Source organism: Kogia breviceps, chromosome 1 (assembly GCF_026419965.1).
Source record: "Kogia breviceps isolate mKogBre1 chromosome 1, mKogBre1 haplotype 1, whole genome shotgun sequence".
Classification (NCBI taxonomy): domain Eukaryota; kingdom Metazoa; phylum Chordata; class Mammalia; order Artiodactyla; family Physeteridae; genus Kogia; species Kogia breviceps.
Genome location: NC_081310.1, coordinates 3,520,951 through 3,541,312, shown reverse-complemented (window position 1 = coordinate 3,541,312; position 20,362 = coordinate 3,520,951). Strand labels below are relative to the sequence as shown.

The following is a 20,362-nucleotide window of genomic DNA, read 5'->3' as shown; positions in this document are numbered from 1 at the left end:
TTTTCCTGTCTCTGTAAATTCGGTATAAGTCACGAAAATATGTTAATGAATTGATAATTCAAGACTCACGTGGTCTGTTTTCCCTGGACGGTTTTATCACTTCAAAAGGAAGGCAGGCATCCCTATCCTATTTTATTTTATATATATACATATACATATATGTATTTATACATGTATATTTTTTGGCCATGCAGCTTGCAGGATCTTAGTTCCCTGACCAGGGATCGAACCCGTGCCCCTTGCAGTGGAAGTGAGGAGTGTTGACCACTGGACCACCAGGGAATTCCCCAGGCTTCCCTACCCTTAATGCCCCCCCAGTGGCTACATTCCTGGTTCTAAAACGGGTGGGTTAATTTCTGTTGTCACTGCTGATTTCACTTAAAAGGGTCGATAAAGCATACGAGAAGCATGATTTCAGAACTGTGCCACTGACGAGAATATCATTCCTGCTTCAGAACTGAGAACTAGGGCTTCCCTGGTGGCGCAGCGGTTGAGAGTCCGCCTGCCGATGCAGGGGACACGGGTTCGTGCCCCGGTCCGGGAGGATCCCACGTGCCGCGGAATGGCTGGGCCCATGAGCCTCGGCCGCTGAGCCTGCGCGTCCGGAGCCTGTGCTCCGCAACGGGAGAGGCCACAACAGTGAGAGGCCCGCGTACCGCAAAAAAAAAACAAACAAAAACAAAACTGAGGACTACACCTCAAACTCGAGGTCATGGATGCTCTGTGAGATTAAAATTGCACCTCAGTGTGAAAAGTAAGTAAAAGACATGGCTACAATGAGCATTAGACCAGTAACAAGTCATTTTATTGAGGCCACAGCACATCCACCCTCCAATGTTGTAATCGCTGTTGTGTTTTTTAACAACTTGATTCAGCCCAACCAGTTTCAGTTCAGTACATGGAGAGCTGACGTGCTGTCTAGGCACCCGGGCTGGCACCGCACGTGTCAAAGACTCAGGCCTAAGGAAGCCATGTCCTGAGGTTTTAAAAGGGTGACAATTTTAGCATTGCTTGAGCCTAAGCCTACGGTGTTCTTTTGACTTTGGGGAAATGCCTCAGCCCATCGGTGAGGAGAAACAGTGAGCTGAACGTGAGTCTGGAAAGAGGCCATGCCTGTCCATTCTTTTGTACAATTGTCAAACTTAAGATCTGTGTCAGCGAGTGAGGGGTTCTGGAGTCGTGTTCTGGGTGGTGGCCGGGAAGCTGGGTCCCAGACAGCGTGGCGCTGGTGTCCAAGCACCTTTGGGAAGGGGCACCTGGGATTCAGAACCCGTGGGACCCAGCCGTTTCCACTGCTTGCCCCGAGATAGAAATCGCAGATGATAGGTCAGTGGGAAACCACGTGCTTTTGAGGTCTGGTATCTTCATGACCACTCATAAGCCTTGCTTTGATAAACTTTTTTCAAAGCCCTCCAAGGGATGGGGGCATGCAAAAGGAATATAGAAAACACAGCACTGGGTAGGAAAAGCACATCCAAGCTAAGGGAACACGGGAGGCTATATTCCGGGTGTGTAACTCAGGTTCTCTCCTTTCTTGCCCGGCGCAAGTTGCATTAACCATAGAAAAAGTCTGCAAACGTTCATAATTCAAGACGGTAGGCACATGTAGATTCGTACCCAACCCATAATGAAAAACAAAACGAGATTTTGTGTGCCAATTAAATAAACAGATGGTTCAGCCCTGAGAGGCTCTTAAAATGGTAGTTTTAACTACCACTGGATTCCTGACTCTCATCTGAAAATTATGACCACTGATGGCCCCTAAGTGAAAAAGGCAGAGGGCCCGATGGGTGTCACTGTGGTGAACATTTATTCAGCATCACCTGTGCGCTTGCGGTCCATTTTGTGAAGCCCTCTGCAAGGAGGACTCCATCGAGTCCTCCTATGTACCAGGACATACATTCGGTGTGGTGAATCTGTCTCTACATATACAAGGAGAACACAGCTCACAGATATGATTTAGCCTGTACCAGGTCCTAACTGGCTGAGCTGGGATTCAAAACCAGGTCAGTGTGAATACGAGGCAAAGCCCAGTTTGTTATGGGTAGAGTCTTACATTCTGTTCTTCAATGCATGACATAAATATAGATGCATGTGAAAATTCGAAAGCACATGAAAATGACAAGAGGAAGCACAATACCATTTCGCCTTATGAAATGAGAAATTACACACACCACGTCTTACAGTGAGTTTCAAAATTATATTGCTCAATCTGTCTTACCAAGCGCACAATATGCTAAGACTACAACCCAAGACATTTATTATTTACCTTCCGTAAACTATAGCCACTGTGTAAAATGCAAAGGATGTCAATTCACCAGCACCTGTAAGAAACACGAATAGAGTCAACAAGTCAAACGCCCGAAGGTGATAATCGTGGAGATGATGACAAAAACAGTGATTAGATTCATTTTTTGAGTTCCTAAGTGAGGAAGGGCTCAGCGATTACCTAACCGTTCAGTGCACTTAAGGGCTTCGCAGACATTGTCTTACCTACTAGCCATACAGCCCTATGAGCGGATATTACAGATTAACGGGAGAAGAACTGAGGTTCAGAGAGGGTATGTCACTTTTCCAAGGTCACACAGCTAGAGAGTGGCAGTGGAGAGATTCAGACCCTCCTGTGCTGGTTCCAAACATGTATGGGCTTAACTGGAACATTCCATGTAAAGAGAAAACTAACTAGATAAGTCGATTTATGATATGCATCCCCAAGAGTGCTACACATTCTTCTTCTTCTTCTAAGTGTTAGAAGACTTTGGTGGCCTGAGGGGACCAGGAAGATTGTCATGAAGTAGGATTTTGAATCAAGTCTTGGGGATGGCTGTAAATCAGGGTCGTGAAAAGAAGGAAAGATATCCCAGGTTAGGGTAAAATTAAACTGAAAGGGAGAGAGGCGGCATGTGCTGTAACCCTCTTGGGTGACGAGAAATTGTATTTGAGCTGAATTTGAACTGAAATAAGTGATTTCATTTAAGAATATTGATAACGTTATTGAAAAGGCAACTTGGATTGGGAAGGACTTTCAATAATAATAGTAAAGATTCTGGAAACTTCTACTAAAATATTTTACCAAGAACGAAGCATATCAGTACATTGTAAAAGTGAACTCGTGACAGTATCTAAAATGCTTGGGGTGGGGGGGTACTTCCCTGGTGGTCCAGTGGTTAAGACTCCACGCTCCCAGTGCAGGGGGCACAGTTTCGATCCTTGGTCCCGGAACTAAGATGCCACAGGCCGCGTGGCATGGCCAAAAGAATAAAATGCATGGGGAAAGGGGGAGTCACAGTTTAGAACTGAGTATAAAGGTTGGTGAAATAGGATAGGATAAGTAGTCAGACTAGTCGGAAAAGGGAAGAAGCCCAGACCCCAGATACTAGATATTCACGGCCTATGTACCAAAGTTTGAGAATAAAGTGAAATGGATACTCTGTGTCCCGCACTCCCAGGAGGTGGCCTTCTGTGGTTATAGTTAAAAAATGCAAGAGCTTTGGTGTCTGGTAGGCCTGGGCTTGAGCTTCTGCACTGTTACTTATCTCTCTATGTATTCGTTGAATTCAATTTATTCAAACTGTCAGCCTCCTCATTTCTAAAGCAAGCGTAATAACAATTACCACCCAGAGATATTCCGAGGAGAGTAGGTATTCCAAAAACATTCCTCTTTTTACTCAAGAGAGAGAAGTTTCCTGACATAAAAAGCCCCGAGAAACCGACCCAATATGAATCTTTCTGAAAATGTTCAATAAAAATGATCTCATGACCTTTTCCAGGGTAGATAATTTATAGATGTTCATATATTATTTTAATATCTTCTATATCATGAGCTAATTATCTTTAGCTAAGACCTAAGACCGTTGGTAGAAATACTCAGCATGGAACATGGTTACCGACCAGGGCTGAAGCGTGTCGGTTAACATGGCAAAGGTAGCAAAACTCACCTGTACGTTTCTGTGTTCTCAGGCGTGAACTTTCAAGACACTTCAAGTGTGATATCAAGGAAGTCACTTAACTTATTTAGCTCAGAACATTTGCTTGCAAAGGGTGGTATGTGGCATGCTATAGTGGGAGAGTAAGATTCGTAAGTGCTGATAAAGAGCTGTGTACTTTGTGAAATATCCTCACCTCCACTCTGTTTGGCCATTCCATAACCTTGAGGTTAAAGGAGTGTGAATTCTATTTACAAATAAGCACGTTTGTCTTACTTTTCTCTTTGGTCATTGAGAGCCCAAGAGAGGGTGACTTTTTATGTTACTGAAGAGACGATTGGATTTAACTTTTTTTTCCTCATTAAAATACCATTTGCAAATGCCTTTCAAAACGAAGTGCTTCCAAGTGAAACAAACCCTCCTCCTAATCCTCAACCTTCTCTTTGAAACACCTTTTCATTGAAACAGAAACAAATCACCCTGAACTTCACAGTTTTGCTGCAGGAGCTCATTGTCTTATCAGCCGGCTTCACCATAAACTAGAGAAGTTGTGGTTTAACTCCGAGATGGGGCTGCTGCGGCCGCTGCCGTGGCAACCCGCTGCACCATTTGCAAAGGCTTGCGCGCTTAACCGCACCAGCTACACCTCTTCCTTTCCTATAAAGACTCAGAAAAAGAAAAACAGAAGTACCCCGAGGAGGAGAAACCACAAGAGCAGAAAAGTCACCAGTGCTGCTCTTAGCTGTGCAAACAGCTGTCTGGCGAGGAGAGCGTGTTGAAAACCTATTCTATTTGAAAGGGGGGAGCTTTTCCCATTAGGCCCGGTTCCTTTAATGATTTTGAAAGTGAGTCGAGTGTTTCTGTTCGGGGTTTTCAGCAAGGGGAAATGAGAAGAAGTTAGTAGCGCGTGTATCAGACTCTGCCTTTATTTCCCTTCCCTCCTGGGCGGCCTCGGCCGACCTTGGGATGCTGTCTGCGACTCTCCTCCAATAAAAATTAATTTAAAATAAATAAGTAAATAAACCAACGCACGACCAGTTGGGTAGGCGGATTCCCTGCGGTCTAGCGTGGATCTTCTGTTTATCTCTTGTTATCTTGTATTCAGTTCACCAAAAAGAGAGTATGATTTAGATTTCACTCCTGATTCGTCTAAAACAAAATCTGCGGAGGGGGGCTCCCAGTCCCTGACCTTGACGCAGAACTGAGTCGACGCGCAGCCCCGCCCCCAGCTTTCAATTACCCGCCAGCAGGGAACCTGCCCTCAGTCTGTCTCCCTCACCCCACTTGTTTTAGGAAATGTAGGTTTGATCAGCGCAGTCTTTTTGTTTGTTTGTTTAGTTTTAAAGCATGCCCGTAATCACAGTAAGCCATTTCCAGGCGTGTCCTATTTTTCCTTCCTTGAGGATTTGGGTAAAAATACTGAAGGAGAAGGTCCCAGCTTGGTTTTAGTTCGTCTGAGGTCTGTTCACATCCCCTCTCCCCGCCTTCCCAGCTCCTCCACCCTCCAACTTTTCTCTAAATAAGAATCTACCTCTTTTAATTAGCACTTTTAAAAAACATATTTCAATGCGGGACTTAACTCTGAATCCTATTTTGATGGCCCACACGTGATATTTTACTCATTTGGGGTCTGTTTCGAGTAACTGCTGGATTTAGCGTTAAATATGTTTCCCTTATGGCAAAATGTGTAGCTGAACAAGTGTGGCGCTTTCTAAAGTCAGATCTGCGTTTAAAACCAAACTCCTCTTGCAATGAGCTCTTTAGCCTTGCATAGATTTATTTATTGAGCCTTCCTCTGTAAAAAGAGGACAATGCTATCTGCTTTGTGGGGTTTCTGATTAAATGAAGTAATACATACATTTATTTATCATAGAGCTATTCACACAGGAGCCAGTTATTAAATAGTAAAAGCTATTAATAGTACTAAAGACACTTGTAAAACAATTTCACGACTTGCGCAAACATCCTTCGATGACTCTGAATTTCTCTGACTGCGATCTTACCCAATCCTAGAGAAAGCAAAGAGCTACAAAAGCATGCTTACTGAGACATTAATACAATTAAAAAGTTTTTGCTATTTGGAGTATATTTTATAAATGTGGTATTTATCCCTGGATTTCAATAAAGGAAAACAGACTTTTAATAAGAAATAAAAAGACATTTAATACATAAATAAACCTATTCTGAGAAATGATTTTACGGAGCCAACGCGTGAGGAAGTATTTTCACCACTCGTCCTTAACCCTGGTTCTCCACCATCATCACCATCAGAGCTTTAAGAAAATACCAGCCCACAGATCCCTGCACACCTCAACTTTACTAAATCAGAATTTGCAGAGATGGAGCCCAGGACTTTTAACCTGATTTAATCTGTATTGGGGGTATATATGTGCACAGTTGCACATCACTGATAAAACCCAGCAGCACTGGGTTTCCTGGTCCTCATATCCATCACGTCGTCTACAGAATGTCCGTGGAAAAAAATGGGTTTGTGTCAAATGCTTTTGAGAGATTCTGGGTTAAACAAAGCTGCATAAATTTTCTCTTTGCCTTCACTGTATTAACACACTTCATATATCTCTCCAGGGGACATGTAGCATGAAATACTTCTGAAAAAAATTGACTGTGGGCCATTTTAAGACACTCAAGTCTGAATCAAACACTCCAGGTTGGCCGTCAATACCCAAGAAGTGATAATCTCATTTTCTTTCCCCCCACGACTTATAGATACAGATTTTAAGAGAGAAAGTAAGGCAAAATAACCAATCTTTTGTAGATGGTCATCTTGCATTCATTATAATTTCTGGTTATTTGTTAGTTAATGACAATGGCTAAAATTGATAGCATGTTTTAAGCCAGATATGAAAGACATAAATGCACGCCTAGTTTTAGAAGTGGATGTGTGTGTACTCACATGTGCTCCCGTGTGAACAAGAATATTTGTGATGTGTCACAAGACAGTTATTTGGGAGACAGCTAGATACAATTGGTTTATTTATTTATTTATTTTAAATTAATTTCTATTGGAGTAGAGTTGATTTACAGTGTTGTGTTAGTTTCAGGTGTACAGCAAAGTGGATCAGTTACACGTATACTTATATCCCCTCTTTTTAAGATTCTTTTCCCGTATAGGTCATTACAGAGTATTGAGCAGAGTTCCCTGTGCTCTACAGCGGGTCCTTATTAGTGATCTATTTTATATACAGTAGTGTGTATGTGTCAATCCCAATCTCCCAATTTATCCCTCCCTCACCCTCTTTCCCCCTTGACAACCATGTTTGTTTTCTACATCTGCGACTCTATTTCTGTTTTGTAAATAAGTTCATTTGTACCACTTTTTAGGATTCCACATATAAGCGATATCATATGATATTTGTCTTTCTCTGTCTGACTTACTTCACTCAGTATGACAGCCTCTAGATAGCTAGGTATGATTGCTGTATTTAAACAATGAAGAATTTAAAAATTTTATTCCACTCCAAGGCCATGTGCATTTGCCTTATTTATCCTTAAATGAATTTTACAAATTGATCCCTATCTTTCTTATTTGTGTTTTTATTCAAGTGTGTGTGTGTGTGTGTGTGTGTGTGTGTGAGAAGTTTACATAGGACTGTAAGTTCCATAGTAAGACGACCTTTTGCCCCCCTCCTACTCTTCATCCTCCATCTTCCCAGAAGCAAACACAAACACAACGATATTTCACCATTTCTAAATGGTATTGTCTGTTGTCCTGCAGTTTCTTTTTCTTTTTTCCAAAGATTTCAGCCAGTGCCCTTTCTTCTTCTTGGAATGTTCCTTTTTAATATCCCTTGTTGTGTTCATGGATGCAATAGTGTCTCATTTCTGAGAAGATGAATTATAGTTGGTTTTAGTGGTTTGTGTTCTCCTTGAACTGTCTTGTTTCTCCCAGGTCTGTCTACTGTTTATCTTGGTCTCTGTCCTTCTTCTTAGAGGCTTCAGTCTAAGTTTCTTGGAAGCCCATTGTATTTAAGAGTGAGGTTCCCCAATAGGTATGTTGAAATTCTGTCATAATTGATGGAGCTTATAAGTCATGGGTCTTACTAAATTGCATGAAATCAGAAAGGCATTTAAACTCAATGAGCCTTAGTTTCCTTATCTATCAAAGGAGCTACATGTCAATAGATATTAAAATCCTATGTTTCTATACCAGTTGAAATGTCTAAAATTATTTTCTGGTGGTCAGCAGCAACTATTTTATCTACAGGACTCCAGGCACTTATAACAATACAAGCAATGTTTTAACACAAATCCTGCATGAAGCATAAGAAAACTAGTATTGGATAGACTCTCACACCTACCCCTTCCTAGGTTTGTGACTGATCAAGCTCCTTGAAGTATCAGTTTTGTTCCCTGTAAAATAGGAAAAATAATTGCTAACTCATTGACTTGCTGGGAAGATTCAGGGCAAAAACACGTAAAGAGGTTTTTGCATCGTGTCAGATACATAACATTGCAGAAAACTCTTGCTGTAATTATTAAATTTACTGGTAGAGGGAAGGAAAGACTACTTCCTATGATTCTCTGAAATCCAGCTAATGCTTTGTTTGTCATTTGCACAAAGGGCTTACTCCACAGATACTTAGTGATTTGATGCATGCATTGGATTTGCTGTTTGTGGACCATATATCACATTTACAGAATAAGTAAAGGTAGAATCCTTTTAATTTTTATTTATCTGCTTTATTAGTATCCTGCCTTAGTAAGCAAGGAAAACCATACATATCTGTTTTAGTTGACCTGTGTTTTCTGTCTTGATTTGCTTTTTCCATTTTTGTATTGCCTTTATGTTTATGGAGGTCAGGTGTGCGTTCTCAACCTTCAAAACATGAGACCATTCATTTTAGGCTGGATGCTGAGAATCGGCATTTCTTTCATCTCTTCTGTTTCACCCTTCTGTCCTTGTACTTTTCTTACATTTGCTGAACTAGACAGATTTAATTCCCTTTGGAAATGGTGTTCCATTCCTTTTGAGGAAGTGGGGGGTCAGGGTGGTGGTGGTGATGGGAACAGTTGGTATTCAAAGCCCAAGCTTGTCTTTTGAAATGTCATTTTCAGTCAATTGATTCTTAGTTTTTGCTGAAATCTCTGATGTGGGACTTAGGGGTGCAACTTCAAGGTAGCTTTGATTTGCAATCACTTGAACATTTTGAGCGGTAAAAGAAACATATTGGGAAAGGTAAATTCAATAACAAGACACGTGTTAGAATAACACAGCTCTGAAGATCAAGTGGTCTGGTAGCTGCATTTTCATTTGTTTAATGTACCTAGTCAATTCCGTGGGTGATTCGCAACAGCAGGATTGTACCGCTGGGACATGATTTGCAGATTTTTGGTGCTATGGCGCCACCTACTGGAAGATTACTAAGTAGCCCTTTGTCTAAATAATGAAAACAGGCACTTAATGTATGTTAAAAAATGGTGTAGAAAATATGATCCCCAGAGGAGTAAAAGTCAAAGGATAATATATAGAAACACAAGATATATAACAGTGCTCTCTTTTATTATATTTATTGGCTGTGATGTGTGTGTAGACTCTAAGAGACCATTCAATGCGGTTCACACTTTGAGAAATCCCGACACCTTGTCTTTACTGTCACACCCTAACTAAGCCTGTGACCTCCTAATTCCTGCCGCGATCTCACATATCTTTCTTTGCCTGTTTTCCACACCCTCCCAGCATTGTTCGCCTGCAATGTCTACCCACGTTGTAATGCTATTTATAGTAATACAGTCTCCTAATTTTAAATAGGTATCTATTGTACATCGTTACTAAGTGCTTTAGGCAGATGTTTTGTTGGCTTTTCCAGGTCCAGCTGACTCCACTCTCGGTAGATCATTGCCTTCTAGTCATACATAAACTTGGGTATAAAGACAGCAGGGCTGTCCACCGGAATCAGACAACAGAGGTGACCACATTACCTCTGCTGGCCGAGCAGGTCCCTCTGTGACCAGACGCAGCGGCCAAATGCGTAGCTCGTGACATAGTGAAATACCTCATGCAACCCGTCTCATCGGGTCTTCCTGTTTGGTGATGAGGATTCAGCACAGCCCCTTCTGTCTATGATTTTGCTAACCTTCTGATACTGTCTGAAATGCAACGGACGCTTGAAATCACTTGAAGAATTACAAAATGTGACGAGACGTTGACAGATTATGCAGACATATGGTCATATTGTCTCCTCTAAATATTTCAGTCACTTCACCCATCCTCTACTTTACCATGTTTTTGTCTGATTGTTTTTCGTTTTTGTTTATTTTTTGCCAGACCTCGGGGCTGGTGGGATCTTAGTTCCCCCATCAGGGGTTGAACCTGGGTCCTCGGCAGTGAGAGCGGAGAATCCTAAGCACTGGACCGCCGGGGAATTCCCATCCGCTGCTTTATCTTGTGCGGAGAGACAGTCTCTGCAGAAGTATTTGTCAGTGTACATTAATATAAAAGTCAGCAGATTATTTAGGAGCTGGATATGTCCTTTAGATATTACTTAGATTTATAACTAGTCTATTGCATGTAGATTGTCTTTGTATGTGTTCCTACTTTCCAAAGTGTAGTTAATTTTTTGATGTTTTTAAAACTAATTGAAATATTTTTTTAAATGTATGTAGTCTAGTGGATATAGCTGATTGAAACGAACGTGTCATTTCCAGTTACATTGCTGTAGTGCCTGAATATTTTCTTAAAAATGTTGGCTTAAATTTGGGAATGGCTTACATTTGTAAAATTTTATTTTCAAGTGCTTCTATCCTATTTTTTGAGTGCCTAAATAATTTTCACATGATTTATCATGTTGACTGAAAGTGTTACAGAGGCTGCAAATCTGCTTACAGGGATTTTGTGACCATGAGAACAAGGGGTTTTAGTCATACACTGACTGTAAACTGTGTTGCCGAGGGCTTGGAATGGCTTGGAATTTTCTTTCAAAAAGATCGAAGGCTCTGTGTGTGTGTGTGTAATACTCTATAAAGAAAATGAAATAAAACATAAGCATCTGTGTTTTAATACACTAAAAATCACTCAGTGGATGAATTTAGCATCAGATTCTGAGATACATGGATAGAAAAGAAAATGCATATTCAATTTGAGAAGATTTTATGGGAAATAAACAGGAACAGAGAAGAAAGGAAGTGTGATCAATGTTTAGATATTATGTTGTTTTCCATGGATGCTGAATTTTGTTGCATTGAAGGTTAAAGGATTTGGGGCAATGTTGGATATGAGACCATGATTAGACCAGAAATATGTAGATATAGGTACAGATAGATAACTTATAGATATATAGATATACAGGTATGTTATTATTCTATTCCCGAGCTCCAGAAGCCTCTTCACAGCTAAACAAGAGCTGTGTGAGTTGTAATTCTTTTGTTGATGTTACTGTTGTTTGGTTGCCTTTCCCGTCAAAATAATATCCTGTAGTAAGTTAAATTGACACACCACTGAATTTTCTGATATTGGTCTGTACCATACAGAGAGCATTCACTTAGCAAACTATAATTTAGTCTGAATGTCTATGTTTAGGGTCAAGTTTATTTTAGCTTTTGTAACACTATGAGTCATTTACTCTGAGGTCCGATCCTGATTAAGATGCTTCTTTACTCAGCTTCTGAGCTTTTCATAAACACTGATCTCTATGGAACCTAAAACACTGGCTAAAAGAATTTCTTGGCTGAAAGGTCAAATGGAGAGAAAGGCTAGAGGGCCAAGTTGATGGGGAAAGCAGGATGCCGGAGGGTGGAGAGATGGCCTGCAGAGTCAGACGGGCTCGGGGTCAAGCCCTGGCTAGCCTGGACCAGTCCTGAGAGCTCGGTCAAGGCATCCGTCTTCTCTGAGCTCTTGAGGGTTGCTTTGATGCTTCAGAAAGAAAATACAAGCAAAAGGCTTAGCGTACCTCCTGGTACCCAGTAAACACTCAATACACATTAGCAATTAGTAATAAAATATAGTTTCTGAAATGTTCCTTAAAAAAGACCAATCTCTAGTAACTGTCTTCTTCATTTTGGTAACTTTCCTTGGTCTCCTTTTCCAAACTTAGACTAAGATACTGAACATCGCCTATTTCCTTTAAAGAAATGCATTTCTTTCGAACCAGTTGGAATTAAATGAGTATCGCTGGGGCATTTGACACAAATGTGGCCTGATACGTGGTCTACTGGTTGGAAACATTTCTAGCATATTTATTCTAGTATTCATAGTTCTTAGGTGAAAAAGAAATGGCTTCCTCATTGTCCCATCATGTCTTTTCTCGTGTCCACAATAAATATGTGATCAATTATAATTCCTTATTATAAAATGCTCTATGTCATCTGTGTTATGTATTTCAGTGGCAAAAAATTAATAGATTCGAACAATAGATTATAGTGGTCTGTGGAATTAGTGATGGAGCTAGTATGGGTACCATTAAGATTTCTCTTTTCTCTGTCATCAAATCTACTATTTGATTTTTCCTCTATATTAATGGATTCCGTCACTCAGGAAAAAGTTCAGTCTCCTTACCTAGTCTCTAATGTTCGCTCTTGGGTTTTGTCCCATAGCCGTTGTTTTCAGGTCTCATTTCTCCCTTGCAAATCTAATTTATATTTACATATGTATGTATGAAGTTTGAAACTTTCTAAGAGATGTCTGTTTTCCTTTTTGCAGGACAAAAGACCACTCCTTCCACTCAAGGTATTTACATTTTACTTAATTTTGCCAAGTTTATATATTTAACATTGATAGAATTTTCTATTATTTTCTAGTGAAATCGTTTTGTAAGGACAACTTTATAATCATGAATAGTCCTTGACATTCTCTTGTTTTATTAACATTCCTGCTTGTAAGATATAAAGTTTGATAACTACCTGAACATATTTTTATTTGTAGATGTATTATTGTGTATAAATTACAGCTTTTCTTACACCTGACAGTAAATCACATAGCAGGTTTCCAATCTCTTTTTAAATTTTACCACTATAAATAAATCAATTTATTTTAGTTAGGTTGCAAAACTTCATAGTTAAGGAACTATATGAGAAATTAGAATTCTAAACGTAACTTTATATATCTATATAAATTCCTGCAAGAGAAAAGTTTTGACAATATTGAGATATTTTGTAATAATCATTTCCAAATTCGATAGTACAATTGAATTGTCTTAACAAGTGTCCTAATCCTGAGATACATTTAAGCAATGAAGATGCTGACAATAAATTCATATATATCAAGTGTCAAAGAAGAGAGAAAAATTAGATCTGGTTAAAAATAAATTACACCACTTAAATGATATTGTTATTGAAAATATATTATTGATGTCCTGATTAATCATATGGTTGACACTATGCATTAAGAAGATAAGTAAAGCCCTTAAGATAACCTTGATTTAACAATTATAATGCACAGTTCTACTGAGGCACATTCAAAATATTCTGAGAAGTGGATTATTAAAGAAACTCTACCATGGCAGAGAGGTTTTATAAATATATTAAAGTCATTGATGCATAGCAGACTGTGATTGGTTTATGCCACCTAAAGACATGCAACTCAGCATCTCCACCTTTTACGGAAGAGTAAATTCATCTCAACCATAGAAACAGGTTACTTTTGCAGAAGGGGAATAGGAGGGAGTAGAAAGGGGACTGAAGGTTTAAAACAGTAGGTGACCCTCACCTTATTGAGAGAGTGTCCCGATCTCTGCCCAGACTCTATCACAACAAGCCCGCGAATGGTGAAATCAGGTAAGTTAAAATAGTGGCCCCCAATGCAAATCAGAACGTTCTCTCCCAAATACTGCCAAGGAGAATGTGATCAGTGGAAACAGGTATCTCTCCAAAGTGGGAGCACAGGGGCAATGTGGAATTGGCAACTGGAGCATGTTTTCTCATCCTAAATTCAGTTCTTATTTATGAAGTGAGGGAATGTGCATGGAGCTTTAGAATGTCTGCAAGGATGTTAAGGCTTCTCGGTGGAGGGTGGTTCTCCAAACAGCCTTTCTTCATACACCATGAATTGAATTTGCTCTTGACTAGAAGTAATCCTTACTTTTGAAGAATGCTATTCTTCAAAACAGTAAAGCACTGTTATATGAGATATTTGCAGTGATTTTCCCTCTTTGGAATTCAAATCTAGCAAAGGCATGGAGGGGGTGACAAAGGGAGAAAGTTGCAACAGTTTCCTCAAAGCAAATGGGATCATTGGAACTTTGCCGACACCAAAATTGGTTTAACCTGAAAACAAAAAACGAATAATTGGTCGTCTATAATGTTGAATGTGAATAAATGTTATTGGACAGAATTTTAAGCTCCTCCCACCCTTCCGTCTTCTCTCTCTCTCCCCATCCCTGTCTCCCTCCAGTCTCTCCCACCAACCCACCTCCCCTCCTTTTCCTCAGTATATACTGTAACAATGAGAGAACACTAAAGTTAGATTTAGGATTTGATGCTGAAGACAGGAAGGCACCACTTGCTTGTTACTTAGCTGAACATGTTGACATGTAATTATGGGTACAAGTTTGTTAATAAAAACATTTATTTGTGAGTTATTAGGCTATGAAATTTTAGGGATTGGAATTTTTCTTTGGAAAAGAACACATATAACAGCTGTCCTATCTCTTTGGATTTCTGTAATCCCAGAATAGTTCTGTGATCTTTCGTGTACACTGATGTCGAGGCAATTCCATGCAGCTCAGATGGGTTTTATGGGTACTTAGTAGAAATGGATTTCACATCACCTTCAACATTAATGAATAAAGCTGGGACTTCCTTGTGTCGTTTCTGTTTCCGTTTCTTATTTTATTTTATTTTATTTTTTATTGTTTTAACATCTTTATTGGAGTATAATTGTTTTACAACGGTGTGTTAGTTTCTGCCGTGTAACAAAGTGAATCAGTTATACGTAGACACGTTTCCATTTCTTAACTCTCCACTCAGTGATCTTCCGTTTCCGTTCTTAGTTCTGCTCTTCTTAGCACTTCTGCTCCTTTTCTGATTCGCCCCCCATTCTCTCCCTTTTCCCATATGTGTGTCATTCTCACTTGTCCAATCTTATCGAACTGAGTTAATTAAAATGCTTGTGTGATAGAACTCAATTTTTTTTATTAATTAGATATTGCAAAACAAAATTTGCTATTCATAGAAGTAAACACATGTTAAACAGATATTTCAGAAAAAAATGCACCTCCATAATCCTAATATTCAGAGAGCACAACATATTTCTTTTTTTTAACTGGTGTACTTTCCCATTCTTTGAGATAAAGAAATCCACTTTCTGAATAAGAGAGCGCACAAATGTAAAGGCCTTTAGTACGCGGTGCTCATTTGCTCTGCAGGCACGTTTTTCCATGTGTGTGCTCATCTCAGCTGTGCCCAGACCTACTTCACCACACCCTTGCCACAGTTTTCTTTTCTCTTGCCACAGTTTTCTTTTTCCTGGAGTGAACTGAAACTGGGGAAAAAGTTCTATCAGTATCTCAAATTGTGTTTCTTTGGTTATCATGAAAAAAACATTTTTGTAGACTTGGGTCATCTGTATACTTGTCTGTGAATTTTGTTTTCCAGTCTTTTGCTTGGTCTTTGCTTTGTTTGAATTTGATTGATTAAGAGAAAAAAATCACTGTGTGCATCTAGAACTCTTGTCTTTCATTTTCTTCTCCTGGAATGCTAGCCTTCCTAATAATCCCCTTCCAACTTTATCTTTCTTTATTCTTTTCTTCGTTGATCGATCTTTCACAATTTCTTTTAATCATCTTTACGCCTGGTGTTTCATCCTTTTGAACCCAATCGCTTTGGACAGTTGAGAATACACCAGGGAAGTGAGAAGAGGGCAGCGAATAGGTGCTTTCACCTCATTGCCCCATTTCCACCTTTAGCCCCTGTTCTGCAGCGTGCTTTCTGTCTAAGTCTATATATTCCATCGATCCCTCTGGATGCATCTATATTTGTACATATGCATGTGCATACATGTGTACGCATTGTCAAATATACACACCCCCCATACACACACACACACACACACACACCCCATAACTCATATCTGTATGGTGTGTGTGTATATACACACGTATAGGTAGGCATATTTATGTACGTGCAGTAATGGGCTGGGGGGTTAGCTGGCTCAGATGATATGATTCAGGGTATGACTCACATGTTTATTTTCTCCCCCCTCCATCTCCCACGGACGTGACAGGACTGAGCACAACCGGCGAGCCCTCTCCTCTACCTCCAGGCGAGCCCTTGCCTGCTCACACCACTGCATTCTCACTCGCAAGCATCTCTGAACGAGGAAATGACTCCTCAGAGACCACGTCTCCTCCTAGCTCAGAAAGTGCCACCACGGAAGCATTCCTGAACTCTTGGGATAATGCTAGTGCTGTGACAGGTTTGCAGCGATCTTAACTGAGACGGGATGAGGGAAAAACTTGTCTCTCTTTGTTTTTGCTTTTTAAATTTTAAAGTGATCGGAACAGTTTACATTACGTTCAGTTGCCACGTGTGAGATTTTACTAAAGTGTGTAAAACGTAGAACATCTAGGTGTTAATGACATATTGGCCGGCTAAAGTCACGAAGCCTGTTGTTACGGAGAAGGGGAGGGAGGGAAGTCCCCCTAAGTAAAATCAGGGTGTGTTGACGGGGGACAGAGGCGGTGCTTGGGGTCCTCTGATCCCCACGTGCTGTATCCGGTTCCTGGTTCCTTGCTCACCTAAGTTTTCTGTAGCCCCGGGGAGGTCCGAATGTCCTCTTTCAGGTCTTTGTTGGTCTTGCACTCCCCAGCTCTTACCTCAAAGTAGACTTTTTCTTGGTTCAATCCCAGATCCTCAATATCAGAAAATTATTGGAGACAATTTATTATTTTTTTAAAAAAGCACACTGAGGGTTCATAATTCAGCTTTGCTATTTGGATTTCTTCCAGGGATATTTGCACTGTTTTTTTTTTTTTAATATTTAATTAGGGTTGTGAGTCCCAATGGTAGAATTTAAGATGATGTGGTCCTGCTCGTAGCAAAATATCAGAGTGACATGGGTGGTATTTCTGCTGGGGAAAAGCTCTGTTGCTCCTAGAATCCAGGGACACCATTGATCCGCTCGTTCTCTGTTCAATGTTAGGTCCACAAGTGTATCTGGTACATAAACTGACCGTCCTGAGATTTGTTCCTGCCTTTTCCTCAATAATGTGCTGTGTGCCACTTTCTGAGGGAAACTGGTTAATAGACATGTTCTGTTTAAAAAGATTACGATATTTGTTCAATAAGGTCGTCAATCTTCACTTGAAACGCAAGCACAGGTAACACCATCACACTCCCGGGTGATGGGTACACGCGGTGTTTTGAGTGCCATCCGGATGAACTTTATTGGCTGTGGTAAGTGGCTGAATAAATGTTCAGTGCCTTTCATATCAGTCACAGCAAATGTATATTTAATCTTCACCCCATTTTCCCTGCTACCAGAGGGCAGCAGAGGTGGCTGGGACCTATCTGAACATTGCAAGTGTTTGAATTCCTTTTAACAACAGGAATGTGAGGATGAGGGAACCGATGGCTATAGGTAGAACTTTTCATGCTACTGTCTTCCAGACTCTCAGCATATAATTCTGTGAGTGTGTGTTTCCTCATATCACTTCTGACACTAGCTATTATCCATCTTTTAAAACTCTGCCCGTATGATAAACATTTTTCATTTTGATTTATGCTTTGACTTACATTAAACTTTTTTTCATAATAATGAGCATCCTTGCATACACTATTTGGCCATCGTCTCTTACATCTCTCGCACATTTTTTCTGGTCTTTCCCTCGTGTAAGAGATTCTTGTGTATTGGGGGATTCTTTGCTTAGTCTGCCTACAAGGAAATGTCCTCACCTTCAGCTGTGGACTTGATAGAGAATTCCAAAAGCTCATAGTGAGTCGGAAGTCACAAAAGCCAGCTGGAAACACCTATGGCTGCACCAACCCAGACAGGCTCCGAGATGTGTAGATGAGCACGCGGGTGCTACCCTTCTGGCAGGTGAACTTAAAGATGAGCAGGCTTGCACCTGAGCAGACTAGGCCGTTTCACAGTTTGGTAAAAACTATAATAACAGTTTGCTCCTTATAACTTCCGGGTATTTAAATTTTTCTCCTGCAGTGGGGAGACAGTGATACAATGATCTCGCTTTCCTACCTTAGAGGTTAATCAGCACAGACGCCTCACTGCCGTCTCCTGCAGACCCGCGGGTGCCTCTCTGCACTCACCCCAGCTCTGGGTAGGAATGTCAAGTCCAGTTTCTGGCTCCTTCAGCCTTGTGCAAATACCAAGGGCGCATGAACACCGTCTAAGTACAGAGTGAGGGACTCCAACCAGACTGTTCCACGTTTAGCATTTGCTGGTGGATGGATTTGGAATTTCAAACTTTCAGAGTTACCCCTATTCCAAGAGGGCACCTAACAAAGGTCCTTGGAATAGTGATGGATTGATAAAGAATGAGAATTATGAGAATACAGGAAAAACCTGTTCAGGGGGTTAGTCAGGGCTTTATATGTCTGTGTATATTTTAGGCAAGTATAATGCTGCAGTGAAAACTTCTTGCTAGTAATAAAGAATATATGCACGGATTCTTTCCTTAAAGACCTCCTACCTAAACAAAACAGTGCAGAGTAGCATGTGTACATTATCAGTAAAGGGCACTGAGAAGTTATAACCACAAATACATGGGTTTTAAAAGAATGAAAAAAAATAGATGCTCATATTCTCCATTCAAACATCAGGATTCTTTCAGTTCAGCATCTCTAGTTATAAAAACTGCAAAATATCCCCTCCCTGGTCTTTCCAAAATCGGTGTCTAATCAGTTCACGGTGCCCCTTTTTATCCTAAAAAAACAAGCATGTTTCTCAGGTTACAAATGCACACAGCCACATGTGTACACTCAGTGACCTGAGTGACTGAAAATTAAAGATATGAATGGGGAGCCTGGCAGTGAAGTGGCCTTGTTTTAAGTATGGCTCCAACGGGGAAACCAAGGGTATCAGATAGAATAATTATTATTTGGAAGTCTTAAAACTGCTCCTTCGGCATAAAAAATCATGACAGGCAATCCAGGAAGCTTAAACAGCTAGGCAAAGAGCTGCCCTCGTTTCCCTGCTCCATTTCACTCACTCTGGCTGCCATGGGAACAGCAGTAAAAAGATCTGGAGCTTTTAGCAAATCCACAGAAGTTGTGGATGGGAGGGATCTGGGAAAAAGCTAAGGAGGGTTGACCTGGGAGGCTGCTCTCACACAATTTAGTCTGCTTTGCCCCATCAAGGACTTCCTCCTCTCCCAGTGGCTAATTCCACGCATTAAAAATCTATTAGGATTAATTAACCTCATTCAACTTGTAATTGTCGCTCCTAAGCCATCGCCGAGATCACTAAACCAGGGAGAGTAGTTTTCCTATGAAGAGGGAAGGTCGGGGATGTGTAGAGGGTGAGGGTGGGAGACCTCAGAACGGCCTGAGGACCAGGGATCTTGGGGAGGGGCAGAGAGAAGGAGCTAGTGAAACAACGAGTAGAAAACAATGTGGAGGAAGGCTAAAGTCAAGCCTAGCTGATTTCACAATTTGCAGCAGGCCAGCTGTGTGCCTACCATTTTTTTTTTAAAGGATTTAAAAAAAATGCATCTTCTCCTCCTCTCCTGGTTCTGTGGGAGGCTTCCACTGAGGACCCCGACCTGAGGAACTGACGATTAAGTTATTCATCCTGTTCTGTGGTTTAGTTAGGTTTGGGGTTCAGTGGTTTTTGCAGACTGAGCTGAGAACCCAAACTCAAAATTTAGTAGATGCATGTTCAGTCCTAGTGGCATGGGTGTGTGTGATTGGAGGGCGCCCGAGGGCTCGCGTCAGAGCCATTTGGGGGACGCATAGGCGTCATGTGTCACTCGGCTGAAACACTGAGCACGTGACTGCAGGTGCAGGACCCACCTCACACCGTTGAACCGGCGGCCCCAGGCATCGCGACAGTGAAATAACCACACAAAACTCACCGAGGAGCTATAGCCCTATTTCTTTGGCTTCTGTCGGGACGACGAGCATAGTGCTGGGTGCCCAGTTGGCACCCAGCGAATACACGTGGCTCGCTTGTGCTGTGATGCTGGGTGTGGCGTCTGTGCGTGGGAGGAAAGACGTGACATGCCGTGGGCGCTTTGAACCTTGACAGTGAAAAGTCCCAACCAAATGCAGGGCGGGCTTTTATCGGCGACAACGCTTGGTTCTATATCCACTAGCTCATCTGTAATTGGAAAGGAAGGAGATGCTGTCAATATAGTGGGAAGTTGCTGGGCTCTAAACCAGTTGGCTTTTTTCCCGGCAAGGGGATCCTCCGTAGTGAAGGTAGCATACTGTGGCCTTCAGCTGGAAAGAGAACAATCTTCCAGCTCAGCAGCTGCACAGGCGGAATCCCCTTCAGCTCTATTTTCAGAAAATCGGAGGGAAGCACC

At 41.1% G+C, this 20,362-nt stretch overlaps 1 protein-coding gene across 4 annotated transcripts in view; it reads left to right on the top strand.

Moving 5' to 3' along the window:
* The window catches only part of PTPRC (protein tyrosine phosphatase receptor type C), a 120,216-nt gene that overhangs the window by 38,332 nt on the left and 61,522 nt on the right, over positions 1-20,362 (top strand). For 3 of the 4 annotated variants that reach the window (XM_067027438.1, XM_067027444.1, XM_067027439.1), the window contains exon 3: positions 12,583-12,609. In XM_067027438.1, the coding sequence (XP_066883539.1) occupies positions 12,583-12,609 (27 nt within the window). Of the gene's footprint in view, positions 1-12,582; positions 12,610-16,101; positions 16,294-20,362 lie in introns of all 4 variants that reach the window. The other variant, XM_067027437.1, reaches the window with a different exon arrangement.